At 39.4% G+C, this 14,358-nt stretch overlaps 1 protein-coding gene across 1 annotated transcript; it reads left to right on the forward strand.

Annotated features, from left to right (window-relative positions):
* The first annotated feature begins 4,411 nt into the window (after positions 1-4,411).
* Positions 4,412-13,528, forward strand: LOC127570534 (metalloreductase STEAP1-like). Its single transcript, XM_052016188.1, is given in 6 exon segments — positions 4,412-4,468; positions 4,697-5,188; positions 11,843-12,007; positions 12,660-12,746; positions 12,748-12,801; positions 12,803-13,528. Coding segments are annotated over 6 exon segments (1,029 nt in total). The 3' UTR covers positions 12,977-13,528.
* Positions 13,529-14,358: the final 830 nt, after the last annotated feature.

Here is a 14,358-nt window from a genome sequence, read left to right on the forward strand (position 1 = left end):
CCACAATCCTGCAGGGTAGAGAATTCCAGAGATTCCGGCATCCTCTGGATGATGAAATTTCTTCTCATCTCTGTCCTGAATGGCCAACCTTTATCCTGAATCTGTCACCCCCTGGATCCAGACACCTAGCCAGGGAATACATCACCTCCCCATCTACTCTATCAAGCCCAGTAAGGATGATGTACATTTCACTTCTCATTCTTCTAAACATTAGAGATTATAGACCCAGTTTGCATAATATCTCTACAGTTGACAAATCCACCATTCCAGAAATTAATGTGGTAAACCTTCACTACACTTTCTCGATCAGATATATCTCCTCCTTATATAGGAAGTCCAGACTTGTACATACTATTCTAGTCTGTGCAATTAGAGAATGGAGTTTCTACTCTTGTACTCAAACTCTCTTGCAACAAAGACCACCCTACTGTTTGCCTTGTTAATTGCTTGTTGAACCTGCATATTAACTTTGGTTATTGGTGCTGATGTAAAGGGTCAGCTGTGATCTTATTGAATAGTGAAGCAGGCACCTGGGCCAAATGGCCTATTCCGACTTCTCATGCTCTGATGCCCCAATCTTATAGACTCCCACTATAAGTCTGAGACATGCTGAGTCACAGAATCCACATGGAGCCTAAACATGCTTGCTGGCAGGCAGCAGTTTTGTAGGGCATCAGCAGCTATCACCCATTTGATGGTCAGTAAGTTTTGGACACCTGTGCTTGCATGCTGCAGCACAGATGTTGCGAGACGAGGCAGAAGTCTGATGCGAGCCCATCTATCTACTGCAGGACTCACCAATGAGACCGATAGCAGAGCAATGGTGTGCTGAGCAAAGGAAGCAAATGCACTAAGTAGGCTAACACTAATTGCAATAAGTAATGTGGATTCTTTAGTCATTATAATTTAGCAGGTTACTCCATAGAGCTCTGGTTTGGTCTTTGAATATTGTTCCTGTTGATGTCTTTTTATGAACAGAAGTTGCATGCTCTTACAATATATTTTCTTTTAACTATAAATGTAAGAGACGGACAATGTATCAGGAGGAAACAATTGCATGATGAGATGAGCCATTAATGAGAACTGTTTGTTGCCTAATATACCATTGGGAATTAAATTTCCATTGTTATGCTCAAATGATGGCAATCCATAATTTGTAAATGAGACAATAGAACCGTTAGATCTCATGAGGGCATGATGCTGCTTCTAAAATCTCAAATTCAGTACTCTTATGGCTTAACTTTAATCCAAGACCATCTGCATAGGCCATGGTTTATGACTAATCCCAAATGTCGAACAAGCATAACTTAAAACTGCTGATAAATCAGTTTTGAGCAGCTTTTTGAAAGAAAAACCAAGGATAGAACGATCAACATTTGGAATAAGTTGAAAGGAAAAATCCTGAATTCATTTAAGTTTCAGTTTGATTTTGTTTTTTATTTCAGTGGCTCAGCTAAAGCAAGTCTTCCCTCATTTGCATTCTTGTAAATAATTTTGATGGGCACATTTTTTATATTGTGTTTTCATATTTTTTCTGTATAGAGCATTCCTTTTTAGCCCAAAAGCTGCCTAAAAACACGTGCCATGATTTAATCCTTATGATGTGTATACAATGGCCAGTATTATATTTTATTGTGCTTTTAAGATGGATGTGAACTAACGTTATTTTAAATATGTATGTTTCACTATATTCTTTCATGAATTAGATCAATGAAAAGAACTATGCCTATCTTTTAATAATTAGAGTAATCCAACTATTTAAAATAGTACTTAACATAAACGATCACAAACTATATTTTTACTTACATAGAACATAGAACAGTACAGCACAGGAACAGGCCCATCAGCCTACCATGCCTATGTCGACCACGATGCCAATCTAAACTAATCTCCTCAGCCTACATGTGGTCTGAACCACTCTATTCCCTGCCTGTTCACATGTCTACCTCAATGCCTCTTAAACATCACTTATCGTATCTGCTCCCATCACCTCCCCGGCAGGTGGTTCCAAACACCTACCACTCTCTCTGTAAACAAAAAAAGACTTGCAAATCTCCCTTAAGCTCTCCCCCTCTCATCTTAAACCAATGTGATCTAATATTTGACCTTTCCACCCTGAGAAAAAGATTCTGACTATCTACCCTACCTGTGCCTCTCATAATTTTATATACTTCCATCAGGTCTCCCCTCAGCCACCAGCACTCCAGCGAAAACAATTCAAGTCTGTTCAGCCTCTCCTTATGACTAATACACTCCAATCCGAGCAACATCCTGGTAAACCTCTACTACACTCTCTCCAAAGCCTCCACATCCTTCCTACAGTATGGGGACCAGAACTGCACACAGTATTCCAAATGTGGCCTGATTAAAGTTTTATACAGCTGCAACATGACCTCCTGACTGTTATACTCAATGCCCCAGTGATGAAGTCAAATATGCTGGACACCTTTCCCACTTGATCCACTTGTGTTGCCACTTTCAGCGGAGCTATGGACTTTCAAATTTAAATTGCAGTGGCATAATATGGAGAGAAAGCTGGCAGTTGCCTAAGACTCAAGAGAGACTGCAGATGTTGGGAGGACTGATGAAGGGTCTGCAGGACTGATGAAGGGTCTCGGCTCATAACGTCGACTGTTCATTTCCCTCCATAGATGTTGCCTGACCTGCTGAATACCTTCAGCATTTTGTGTGCGTTGCTGGCAATTTCCTAAGCATTTTTGTGAGTAATCTCTGAATAAGTTTCTTCAAGTAATTGTTTTATAAATGAAAAGAATGAGAACATCTTTAGACAAAAATTTCAAACCATTAACAATGAAACCAGTACTGCCCACAAAGATGAATGTTAAACACATTGGAAATTTAGAGCATTTTGCTTAAGGTGCCAGCCAGTACAGAAGCTGCTAAAGTTAGATCAAATGTGTAGTTGGTGGAAGTACTGATGTAAGTGATGTAGATTAAGTGCTCAGTTCAACTGAACATTTTTTGGAATTATAGATTCTCAAAAGATATAACAATGGCCATTTATCCCGTTGTGGTTGTGACAGCACCTTTTGGAAGTGTATTCCAATCAGGCGCATTCCAGTCAGGCACATTCCCCGACTCTTGCTCAGAGCCGTGCAGATGTCTTAATTCCACATAATAAACTGCAGCATAAAAACAGGCTTACTCAGCAGCAACCCCACCCCTGCCTTCATTCTTTCACTGTCATGTATTATTTTTTCTCTGGTTTCTCTGGTTGGAGAGACATGCTGTGCTTGCCCTTCTTGTGTAGTGTATAGATGTCCTGTGGAGGGCACTGCCCTGGATCATGTGCAAGATTTGACCCAGTCTCCACTCAGAATACTTCCTGTGGGCAGCTGTCAGCATAACATGCATCCTGCACTATTCTTTTGCAGCTGACTGCAAAATCCAGGCGAATAAACCAGCTGAGGTCTAGATAAAGATTTTTGAATCTTAGCTTTTCTATTCTTTGCTTTGTTTATTAACTCAAGGTTTCAGTGCCTGAAAATTTAATGGGCCCTGTTTTGATATGTTAAATTTTCAGTATTCCTTGGGCCAACAGTCATTTTGAGGACCTCCTGCTGGAAAATTCAGCAAAGCACAAGACCAAAGGCTTCATGGTCTGCTGAATAGACCTTGTTCTAGGAAAAGGAGGGATTGGAAGTGGAGGTCAAACCAGGATCAGAAGAGGAGATGCTAGCCCAGCATAAGAAGTTGTGTTCGATTGGGAGGTTGTCAGATGCATTAGAGTGAGGATCATTTGGCAGAGATCATGCTGTAGGTGGGAGAGGGTTAGTAGTGGGAGATGGCAGACTGGGGCACAGATGTTAGGAGGTGAGATCTTGGAATGGGGACTGCTCGGGCAAGGGATGAGAACTGGAGGAGTGTGGGATGGAAGGCCTGAAAGAGAACTGAATAAGTACATTACTTAAAGGGAACATAACTGAGATGGGTTCCCAGCTGTGGATTCACTGGGCTTTTACCTGCTTGGGCAGGACCCCTTTAAGTAGTGCTGAAGTAATCTTGAAGAAGGTTTCACATGCAGTAGCCTGCAGATGGCACATGTGTGGTTGAAAATCCTGGTGAGAGCCCGGGTGCAGGAGATAGATAAAGTGCAGCCAAGATCTCTGTCCAAAGAGGGAAAAAAAGCTATGGTTCAGAAAGAAGGGTGGCATTTCAGAGGCACCTATGTGAAACGTCCCATTATTAAAGCAAATGGATGGAGATGGTGGAAATCTCCATCTTCATTAGAATCTTTAGAGGAGATAGGGTAGAAAAAAGTATAATCAAGGTCGCTTTCGGAGACTGTGGGCTTGTAGTGGATGTTGGTGGTTAGCCTATCCCTGGAGATGGAGATATCCTGAAAGGAAGAAGAAGAGTCAGAGGTAGACCATGTGAAGGTGAGTGCAGAATGGAAAGTGGCAACAAAATTGATGAATTTTTTGAGTTTGGTACAAATGAAGGATCGGTACCAGTGGGATCTTTGATCTACCAGAAAAAGAGTTGGGAGAGTGGGCCCAAGTAGAATTGAAACAGAGACTGCTCCAAATATCCCACAAAATCTCAGGCCTGTCTTGGGCCCATACAAGTCTGCATAGATACACCTTTGATCTGGAGAAAGTGAGTGGAGTATTTCACCTGTTTGCAAACCATGTTCTTCTATTTGTTGACTGACTCAGACTAATTTGTTTTGCAGAATTCCAGAATATCAACAGGAAATTTGGCAACACATAATCATCTTCATTTTGATAACTTTGAATATCCATCACAACTGGATAGACAACTGGAGCTTTTCCCCCAGTGGCGTTTTCCTGTCAAATTAGCTGGGGGCATGTCCATAGTTGTTTTCATTTACACTTTGCTCAGGGACATCATTCACCCCTATTTGACTGAAAGCAAAAATGTATTTTATAAAATTCCAATTCTGGTCATGAACAAAGTTCTGCCAGTTGTTGCCATCATACTTTTGGCTTCGGTTTATTTACCAGGAATTTTGGCAGCCATTTTCCAGCTTTATTTTGGCACTAAGTATAGACAGTTTCCTCAATGGTTAGCTCGCTGGATGTTAGTACGGAAACAGCTTGGACTCCTCAGCTTCTTTTATGCTGTTCTACATGCATTCTTCAGTCTGTGCTATCCTATGAGAAGATCGTATAGGTATAAATTACTGAACTGGGCTTATCAGCAGGTAAGAAGAACTGTAACATTAGGATATTTGAATTTGTTATATGCTACTGCTTTGTGAAATCACCATAAAAATGAATGCTGATGCCGTATTTCTGCTCTTTAGAGATAAACAGTTTAACATCAAACATGGATGTAATGCTAGCTCAGTTAGAGAATGCAGCCACATACTGTAGCAACAAATTTTTTTTACATAATTATAGGAATGAAGTTGCCTGTTTGTGCCTATTATGGACATTGTAATGTTTCATCCATTAAAGATCGTGACTTTTCAGCCACTTCTTACCGCAGTATTAATCCTAATGTGGTTTATTCTGATCAACACAAATTGGATTTCAGCCCAGTTCTTGGCATGAAAGAACGTTGACCTAGAAATTCTATCGTGTAACACTACATTTTTTTGTGTGCCTTACAATGGAACTTTACTAACAGCTCTATTGCTAAGTGTGATTGGTGCACCAAATATGCATTTCTGGATTTCTTATCCAGATCCTCCATGTGTGAGATGACATACTGAGCAATGCATGTTCTGAAGTCACTCATGCAAAATAATTTCATGAGTTGAGGCTCACAAACAGGACAGGCTTCATCCACTACAAGCCCACAGACCCCTACAGCTACCTGGATTATACTTCATCAAACTCTGTCTCCTCTAAAGATTCCAATCTGTTCTCTCATTTCCACCACCTCTGTTGCACTTGCTTTACTCCTGGAACATTCCACGGAGGTTCGTCAGAAATGTCTTCCTTCCTGAACTGTGAAGCAGGCCTTAACTGGAAAGTTGAGGTCTTTTCAACATTATTTAAAGAGGATGTGGCCTTATCTGAACTGCTTCTGACAAGTCTGAGGTGTCCACCTTCTTCCACTTAGGTGTTTCTTTTAAATATTTTTCTTAGTGATTGCCACCAACCAACTGTTTGTCCCCCCAATCCCTACTCCATACTGTAAAGGTCCTCGGGACCATTGAGCATCTTCTCAGTCATCATCACTCTCTCTCCTCCAATTGTTTTCCTTAGCACTCCTGCCCCTCAAACCTCACTCTTGCTAATCTTCTAAAATCACACATCCCGCCTCAGTCTTGCCCAATGTCTCACTGACTAACCCACTCTCTCCTCTCCATCAGCATATCCCCATTCCTGTACTCCTTTCTCTCCTTTCCCATGATCCACTCTGTTCCCAATTCTTTTCCTTACACCTTCTTCCCCACACCCTCCATTTGCAGGCCAGTTGTTTTTTTTTCTCATCTCCACAATGGCAGGAGGCTGCAGATAAATGGCCCTCTGTGCAGGTTTGAAAATGTATGGGCTGTTCTATTGTACACAATGCCTTGGACCTCATGTACAATCAAATCCCTTGTACAAGGGGACTTTGGACAAAACTGGCAATGTCTCCCACACCCTGCTGTCTAAAGCACCTTTTAGGTGTTATAATTCCTGGTCCAGTAATATCCTCGCTGTCTTTGCACAAACTTCTATAATAAGGTGTTTCAATTCTTTACCATAATCATCTTATTCCAATGACTTGTTGGTTTCCACCTCAAAATGTTATCTTTAGATTAATATTACCCAACTGGTCACACAAAAATGTGATTGCATTTCCTACACACTGGTTGTGTGACATATGAAATGGTTGTGAGTGGGTCTACTCCAGGAGTAAAACTTCAAGATTTATGAGGTTGTGAACATTGTTTAACCAAAGCCATGTTTTTAACTTGTTTACTGTAACTTGTTTTCTGATTTTTTTATTATTATTGCTCAGATATTTGAATTGATTAAGAGATTTTAGAGTTTAATATTCTTTGTTCTTTTCATCAACATGCTATAGTTAATTATATCAACAAAATCATAGGGTTTGCTTCAATGAAGATCGATGATAGCAAACTGACTTTCTAGGCTTCATCTCCAGCTTTGTGGGTTATAGGGTGATTGATGAGGCCATTGTAGGAATTTCAGATTCTTCCACAGATAGGACAGGGAGTACCTGACGGGGTGGGAAAGGGATGTGCTTCTTCCATCACTTTCATAGGGCTTCTGTGTGCTCAAGGATGGCAAACCATTCAGTGTTGCTGCTGCCATTAATCCAGAAGTGCTCTTATGAAATGTAACTGCATATCTGGCCAAGTTCTGGAAGATTCTGCAACTCCACATTGACAAACTGAAGCCCTCAAACATTTGTAAATAAACTTACGTCCTTCAGATTGAGCCTGCAGCAGCTTCCATTGATGTTCTTTGATATCTAAATCTTTGATTGATATCTTATACCCTGCATCTGATTTGATGCCAAAACCATATCTTGTTTTCACTGGGATAATATTTTTCTGTTTGTATTGCTGAAACCTTGGTGAATTTATCACCTCAAAGATGACTTTGTAAGTGTTTTCTAGGCTAGCTTCTCAACTTCTGTAAATTTCTGCTGTTCCATCATTATGTGACCAAAATCCCCTTCCATAGCCTCACAGAATGAATCAAATACCCTTTAATGTAACTGTTTATACTCCCTATGTCACAATAATTGACTTAAAGAAATTGCATTTTCAAACATGTCCATAATACTCTCTCCTCCTTTCCTCTCCCCTTGCTTGTCTGAATTCTATTCATTTTCTTATTATTGACACTTTTTTTCCTTTTTTGTTCTGTGGACCCACAGTTAATGCCACTTATTCAATCATAAAAATCTGAAATACTGTTCCAAAACCATTCTGCCTTGCTCTTATGCCCTCTCTGCCAAAAAAATCTTGTTTGTTTATCTTACATCTGTCTTCCATCCAAATTCCTTTTGTGTCTTTCTTAATACTTCCTTTCTTATGTAAAGACTTTTAAGGGTGTGTTATTTAAGCACATAAATTCTACATTGCTGTTATTCATTTCATGAAGGACCTTTTTCAGCAAGCTAGTCTTTTCACTTCTGATTATAATGTAAATTCTCAAGTTTTGAATGTCATAGTTTCTTCATTCCTTTTCAAATGGTATTTGTTAAGATTTCAACAATGCTCTGAATATTTTTGTGGTGTGGGATACACATTGATTTCTGCACAATACATTAATGAATCATTGTGGTAAATACTTGCTAATTTGGTCACTTTGGCTTGCTTTTTCCTGAATCTGATCCTAGACATTAACTCATCGATGCTGCAGGCTAATCAGATGAGTTCTTCCGGTATGCTGGATAATTTATATTCCTCAGTCAGCTTCACTGAAATGAACCTCATGCTTAACTTCATTTCAGCACTGTCACTCAGGCTTCAACTTTTGACTTCCTCATATTCTCTCCTGCTCCCATTTGCTTTCATACAGAACATGAGCACCCACAGTGATGCAGCCTCTTTGCTCCAGCGACCTGGGTTTTGTCTTGTTTCAGATGATTGCATTGAAATCCTGACTTTCACCAAAATTTAGCTCTTGGGTGGTGACATCCTGTTCATTACTGCCTGGCTACACTTTCATAAGATACAGGAACAGGAGAGGGCCTCTTGAGCCTGTAATACTACTGAATGAGGTTATTGCTGATTTCAGTCAAGGTCCCATCCAAGTGAGCACATTGGAAAACACCTTATTTTTATATTTACATTGTTTTTATTAACTGCATCTCCATTCACTGTCTTTTAAATTGTATTTTCCATTCCTAGATCCAAATCTTTAATATAAATTATGAACAATTATAGCCCTAGCATTGATCCTTCTGTGTTCCATATTTTGCCATCTGTGAAACCATGTTAAATCCTTTCCTTCCCTCGTTTATTCTTTATTATTAATTACTTTCCATTGTTCTACCTGGTTCCTGATATGCATCACTTTCAAAATTTGAATTATATTACCACCCACTATATTACCATTCTTATAGGGTATGACTGATCATGGTTAGGATGGGGCATTTGAATATTCTGATGTGGTTCTGAGGGCTTTGTCAATAAGATGGAGAGAAGGAAAGCACTCCTCTTCCAAAAGGGGCCATGAAGTCCTCAATTGTCCATTGCAATGCAAGGAGGCTGCAGATAAGATGAATATCAGGAACCAAGTCCCCAGGACATGGACATGTTACCACTTCATGTGCATGGTTAGGGTCAGTTAATCCCATTTGCACTACAGTTGCATGCTGTTCACCCTATCCTTAAACATCAATGAGCTCTACCAATCAACAATAAAATATTAAAATCCACCATCACCTGCTCACCATTACTCCAAGCCTCATATCCACAACTTATCAACTGCTAGCTCTCCAACTAGGGCAGGCACATCACCTAAAATCATTGCAAAACACTCACTAGCAACTTCCCTCTTATTCACAAGAGAAAGGAACACAACCAGCACCAGAGGGTGACACAGTGGCACAGCTAGTAGAGCTGCTGCCTCACAGCGTCAGAGACCCGAGTTCGATCTTGACCTCCGGTGCTGTCTGTGTGGAGTTTGCACATTCTCCCTATGAAGGTGCTGGCTTTCCCCAGATGCTCTGTTTCCTCCCATCTGAAAGATAAGCAGGCGGATAACTTAATTGGCCACTGTAAATTGCCCCCATTGTAAATGAGGGGTGGAATCTGGGAGCAGTTGGTGAGAATGTGGGGAGAATAATAGATGGGATTAATGAAGGATTAGTTTAAATGGGTGGTTGACGATTGCCACTGACTCGATGGTCCGGAAGGTCTGTTTCCATGCTGTATCTCTGTTGCGATGACTCTCTGGCTCCATGACTCTGAATCAGGGGAATGAATGCGGTTCTGATGTCTCCCCTTCTGGAGGACAGAATGCTGCCCTTTACTAGAGCAGCTGCCACAGAATCTATGGACAGTGGTGGAGCTGAGACCATTGAACGTGACAATATTCTCATCTCTAACAGCTCTTTTCACATTCCACAATCAGTCCTGACTTGCAAGCTGCTGAAGGTATAAGCAATGCACTCTCCCTTCACCACAGCCTTACTTGTATGTCTTCTTTCCAATAAGCAAAGGTTCCCACCTGGTCATGTTGCTGAGTAATAAGACAACAGCAACAGCACACCATCACCCAATCTTGTCGTGAGAAGCTGCTAGGTCAGATACTGGTGCACCATCTACCAGAGGGTAGATTACGGGAAGAATCTGTGGTTGCTGAGTCACTGGGTGCAAGCGTCTGCAGCAGTGTAGGGGAAAGTCTAGTCCAACTGTCTGGAGGATAAGATCCCAGATATGTTCTGCTCTAGACAATACTCTGGTGAAGCCTTCAAAGTAACAAACTGCAGCCACTGGCTTATTGGATGTTCATAATTAAATGCTTGTTGCAATGACAGGCTTGTCTGCAAGCATGCATGAGGTATCAAGAAACAGGAGAGCATAGAGCCTAGAGCCCATCAATTCTAGCAAATGTCATTTGGCATTTGATCGCCAATGTCTCTGCTTCCATTGCAGCATAAACAGAAAGTGCCCAATATCTGGCTACTGCAATGGAATCACCAAAGCCTGCCATTTAGTTTCAGACTGCTTCCATTTCAGCTCTGGAGACTGGTTTTCAAAGGGGCTTTGTGAGGATATCAGAGCACTCCTGTCATTTGTCCTCCAACAGTTCACCAACAGATTACTAGGATTGCTGAGGAGAATTGGAATTGGCATCAATCACCATGAATCAGCCTTGCCCTCTCAGGATGATGATCTTCATATCCCAATTGCCAATCCACCAGTATCCTTTGTAGCTAGTACAGACTGCTACCACCCATGACAAGATGGTGCAGGGAAAAGCTGGGCCTTCTGGATCCAGAAATCCTCAAAGCTGTCATCTAAGGCTATCTGTAAATTACAAGGCCACCTAGAACCTCCTCCCTTGCAAGTCAATTGCAGGATGCTGGATTATAAGTGCTGGTTATTGCCCGTAGTTACAACCTAAGTATCAATAGGATGTTTAGAGAAATTACCGTTTCTTCTTTGAACTGGAAAATCACCATCTATAAAGAGAAAGATGAAGTAATGCTGGCTTAAAAAAAACTCAACAGATTTTAGTAGACAATGAAGCATTGACCTGCTAATTAAAATTTGAAAAAGAAGTGAAGAAAGCTCTACAAAATTATTTCAGTATTAGTATGGAGACTGGCATTGTCCTTGTTATGAATGTGGTAATTGGCAACGTGAGCATTTTCTTTCTTGTAAGTGTATGTTTAAGAGGAAGCATATTGAAAGTTGCTTGGTGATTTTTTGAGAAAGTTCAATTGAAGTAACTGCTTCAAATTTATAAACTAAATGAAAAAAAAAGAAAATTCTAAGGAAATGCAATAATCAGATTAACAATTTGATAAGCAATAGAAATTGCAGAATTTGTAGCATAGTACATTAAATTCGCACTTAGTTTATTTATGAACCATTGTTCTACCACTCTTCTGGAATTGATATGTATTTTCTGTTATTTCAGATTTGACCATATGTCACTTTTATATTCCTTGACTGTTTGTAAGTTTAGCTGCTTCTGGTTATGCAACATTGGTTCCTGAATCTGTGGGAAAGAAGTCACTGAATTTAAGATGGGAGTAGCCCTTCAAAAATAAAGCATGTATTTATTAATAGCACTGTTTCTAAGGTTTCACAATGCAACATTTTTGGGAAGAATGGGGAATTTACATTTACAGAAAAACTTTTAATATATTTAGATAAGGCATGTTGATGTGTAAGTTTTAAATAATTATTTGAATATTGCTATAATAGGTGAAAGAAAACAAGGAAAATGCCTGGATTGAAGATGACGTCTGGAGAATGGAAATTTATGTTTCCTTAGGAATTTTGGGTCTCGCAATTCTTGCCATATTGGCTGTGACTTCAGTTCCTTCTGTCAATAATACATTGAATTGGAGAGAATTCCAATGTATACAGGTACCTCCTTAATTGATATAAAATGGCTTGCATACATTTATACAGAGTACCATAGCCATGGAGTGAGCGCGTATGCTGGATTATATATCTACAGAATTTCAAATTACAAGTGTAGTTCTGGAGAAATGGGAGACTCAAATTTCCTCCCTACTGGTTATAGAAGATCAGTAGGAGAATTTGTTCGGCAAAATTTGTAAATCTCCAGTGGCTGACAGAGCAGGATTGTAGATGCCCAGGATGACGTGATATCCATGGGCAAACATCAAGTTTGATAATTGAATGTTGGTAGAGGTTGGTCCTGTTAGTATGCAAACAAGGTCATTGTAGATATCATGGATTCCTTTATACACCCATCCTATCAAATAATGGCCATAAATTTCCAGCAGATCAAATGATTGTGCACAAAGTTTTGGATCCAAACATATATCACAACTTCATAGGTTTAATGATATAACCTGATGCAATAAATAAATATTAATATGGATTGCATTTGGAGAAGCTTCTCATTTTTCTTGATATGATTTTCCTTGGAGAAGCATTTATTTTATACATCCCTTGGTATGGCATGGGGATGAAACTCACTTTTGATATTAGTAAAAAGTGTCATCTTTAAGCAAGACATTAACATGTTTATGCCATGTCTGTGTTACAGTCAAAGATGGGATATTGCGCATTATTCCTATGTACTCTTCATGCGCTGGTGTATGCTTGGAGAAAATGGGTGGAGCTCAAGTACTTCGGTCTGGTATACACCACCAACATTTATAATTGCAGTTTTTATGCCTATTACAGTTTTTGCTATGCAAAACAATATTTCTGTTCCCATGTCTTGCAAAAAGATTGAGTAGAATTCGAAGAGGATGGGAATGGAAGTCAAAATATAAAATGGATCCCTCCCTTAGTACTGATGCCTTGGAAGATGAGCTGACAGCTAAAATATCAATGCATGAAGTGGGTGATCAACAATGACCCTAGAGTGCAAATGAATAGAACTTGCAATTGAATATTATGATTCATATATGTGGAAAAGCATGTTGCCTCTGTGTGCTGCACCCTTTATTCTGGATATCTTTCCTTTTTATTAAGTGTTTCTCATTGAGTTGTTTAAATATGTAACATATATACCAGTGTACTAATACATTATTTAATACATAAATATACTGGCATATCGTGATAAAACATCACTACAAGGCAAGGTTACTTCATATTCCCTACAACTTGTGCAGTAACCAAGTATTATTTTAAAATTTTTAGTAGTCAGCATGCAAGCTGATTACTGAAATGTAAAAATAAAAATAAAGCTTTTTAACTATTCAATATTAAAGCCTGACATCATGTTAATTATTATTTTTGATCATGAAATTCTGCAATTATTTCCAATAGAGAAACCAAAAACTAAATGGTTAATAGAAGACTTTAGTCTTTGCACTTATTCTCCCAAAATCAGGAACTGGGCGACTCCAGTATTGAGGAATATTGTTATTTTAAATGTTTCCTTGATTTACTTCCTAATATTATCAATAAGTGTGGGGAATTTCATTTAGTATGATCAAATTCTTCCATTGTTTCTCTATCTAATATAACAATTCGATATTATTGATGTTAATGGTTGTATTTACTTGTGAAATAAACATTAGTTTGCATACATTAAAATGATTACTTTTGTATAATGCTTTATATTATAATACATGCTTTATACTATAAAATGTTACATGATGCACATCAATGTGATAATTTTTGTGTATTGCTAAAAAGAGCAAGGGCTACCTGCTCAATCGCTCATCATAGTGAAAAGCACATCTTAGGGCGAAGGTCATGACAAAATTGAAATTGCCATTTGTACTAGCATTCCACAGGGATCGATGCTGGGATCCTTGCTGTTTATAACATACACAAATGATTTGGAGGTGGATGTAGGAGGCATGATCAGTAAGTTTGCAGATGAACGAAGATTAGTAGAGTTGTTGACAGTGTGGAGGGTAGTCATAGGCTACCCTCCACAATTTCATCAATGTGTTGATGAAATAGGCTGAGAAGTGGCAGATGGGGAGTTTAATCAGATAAATATGAGGCGATGCATTTTGGAAGTAGTAATGAGGCTAGGACTCACACCATGAATGGTAAAGTCCAAGGGAAAATTGAGCAACAGAGGGACCTTAGCGTGCAATTCCAAAGATCCTTGAATGTGGCAGCGAGGGTAGATAATGTGGTTGAGAAGACATATGGTATTTTGGCCTTCATTGAATACAAGAGTAGAGAGGTTATGCTCAGAACTCAGCTGAGTTCTGGTTGCAGTTCTGGTCACCACACCATAGGAAAGATGTGATAGCACTGGACAGGGTGCAGAGGAG

The sequence above is a fragment of the Pristis pectinata genome, chromosome 5 (assembly GCF_009764475.1).
Source record: "Pristis pectinata isolate sPriPec2 chromosome 5, sPriPec2.1.pri, whole genome shotgun sequence".
Lineage (NCBI taxonomy): Eukaryota > Metazoa > Chordata > Chondrichthyes > Rhinopristiformes > Pristidae > Pristis > Pristis pectinata.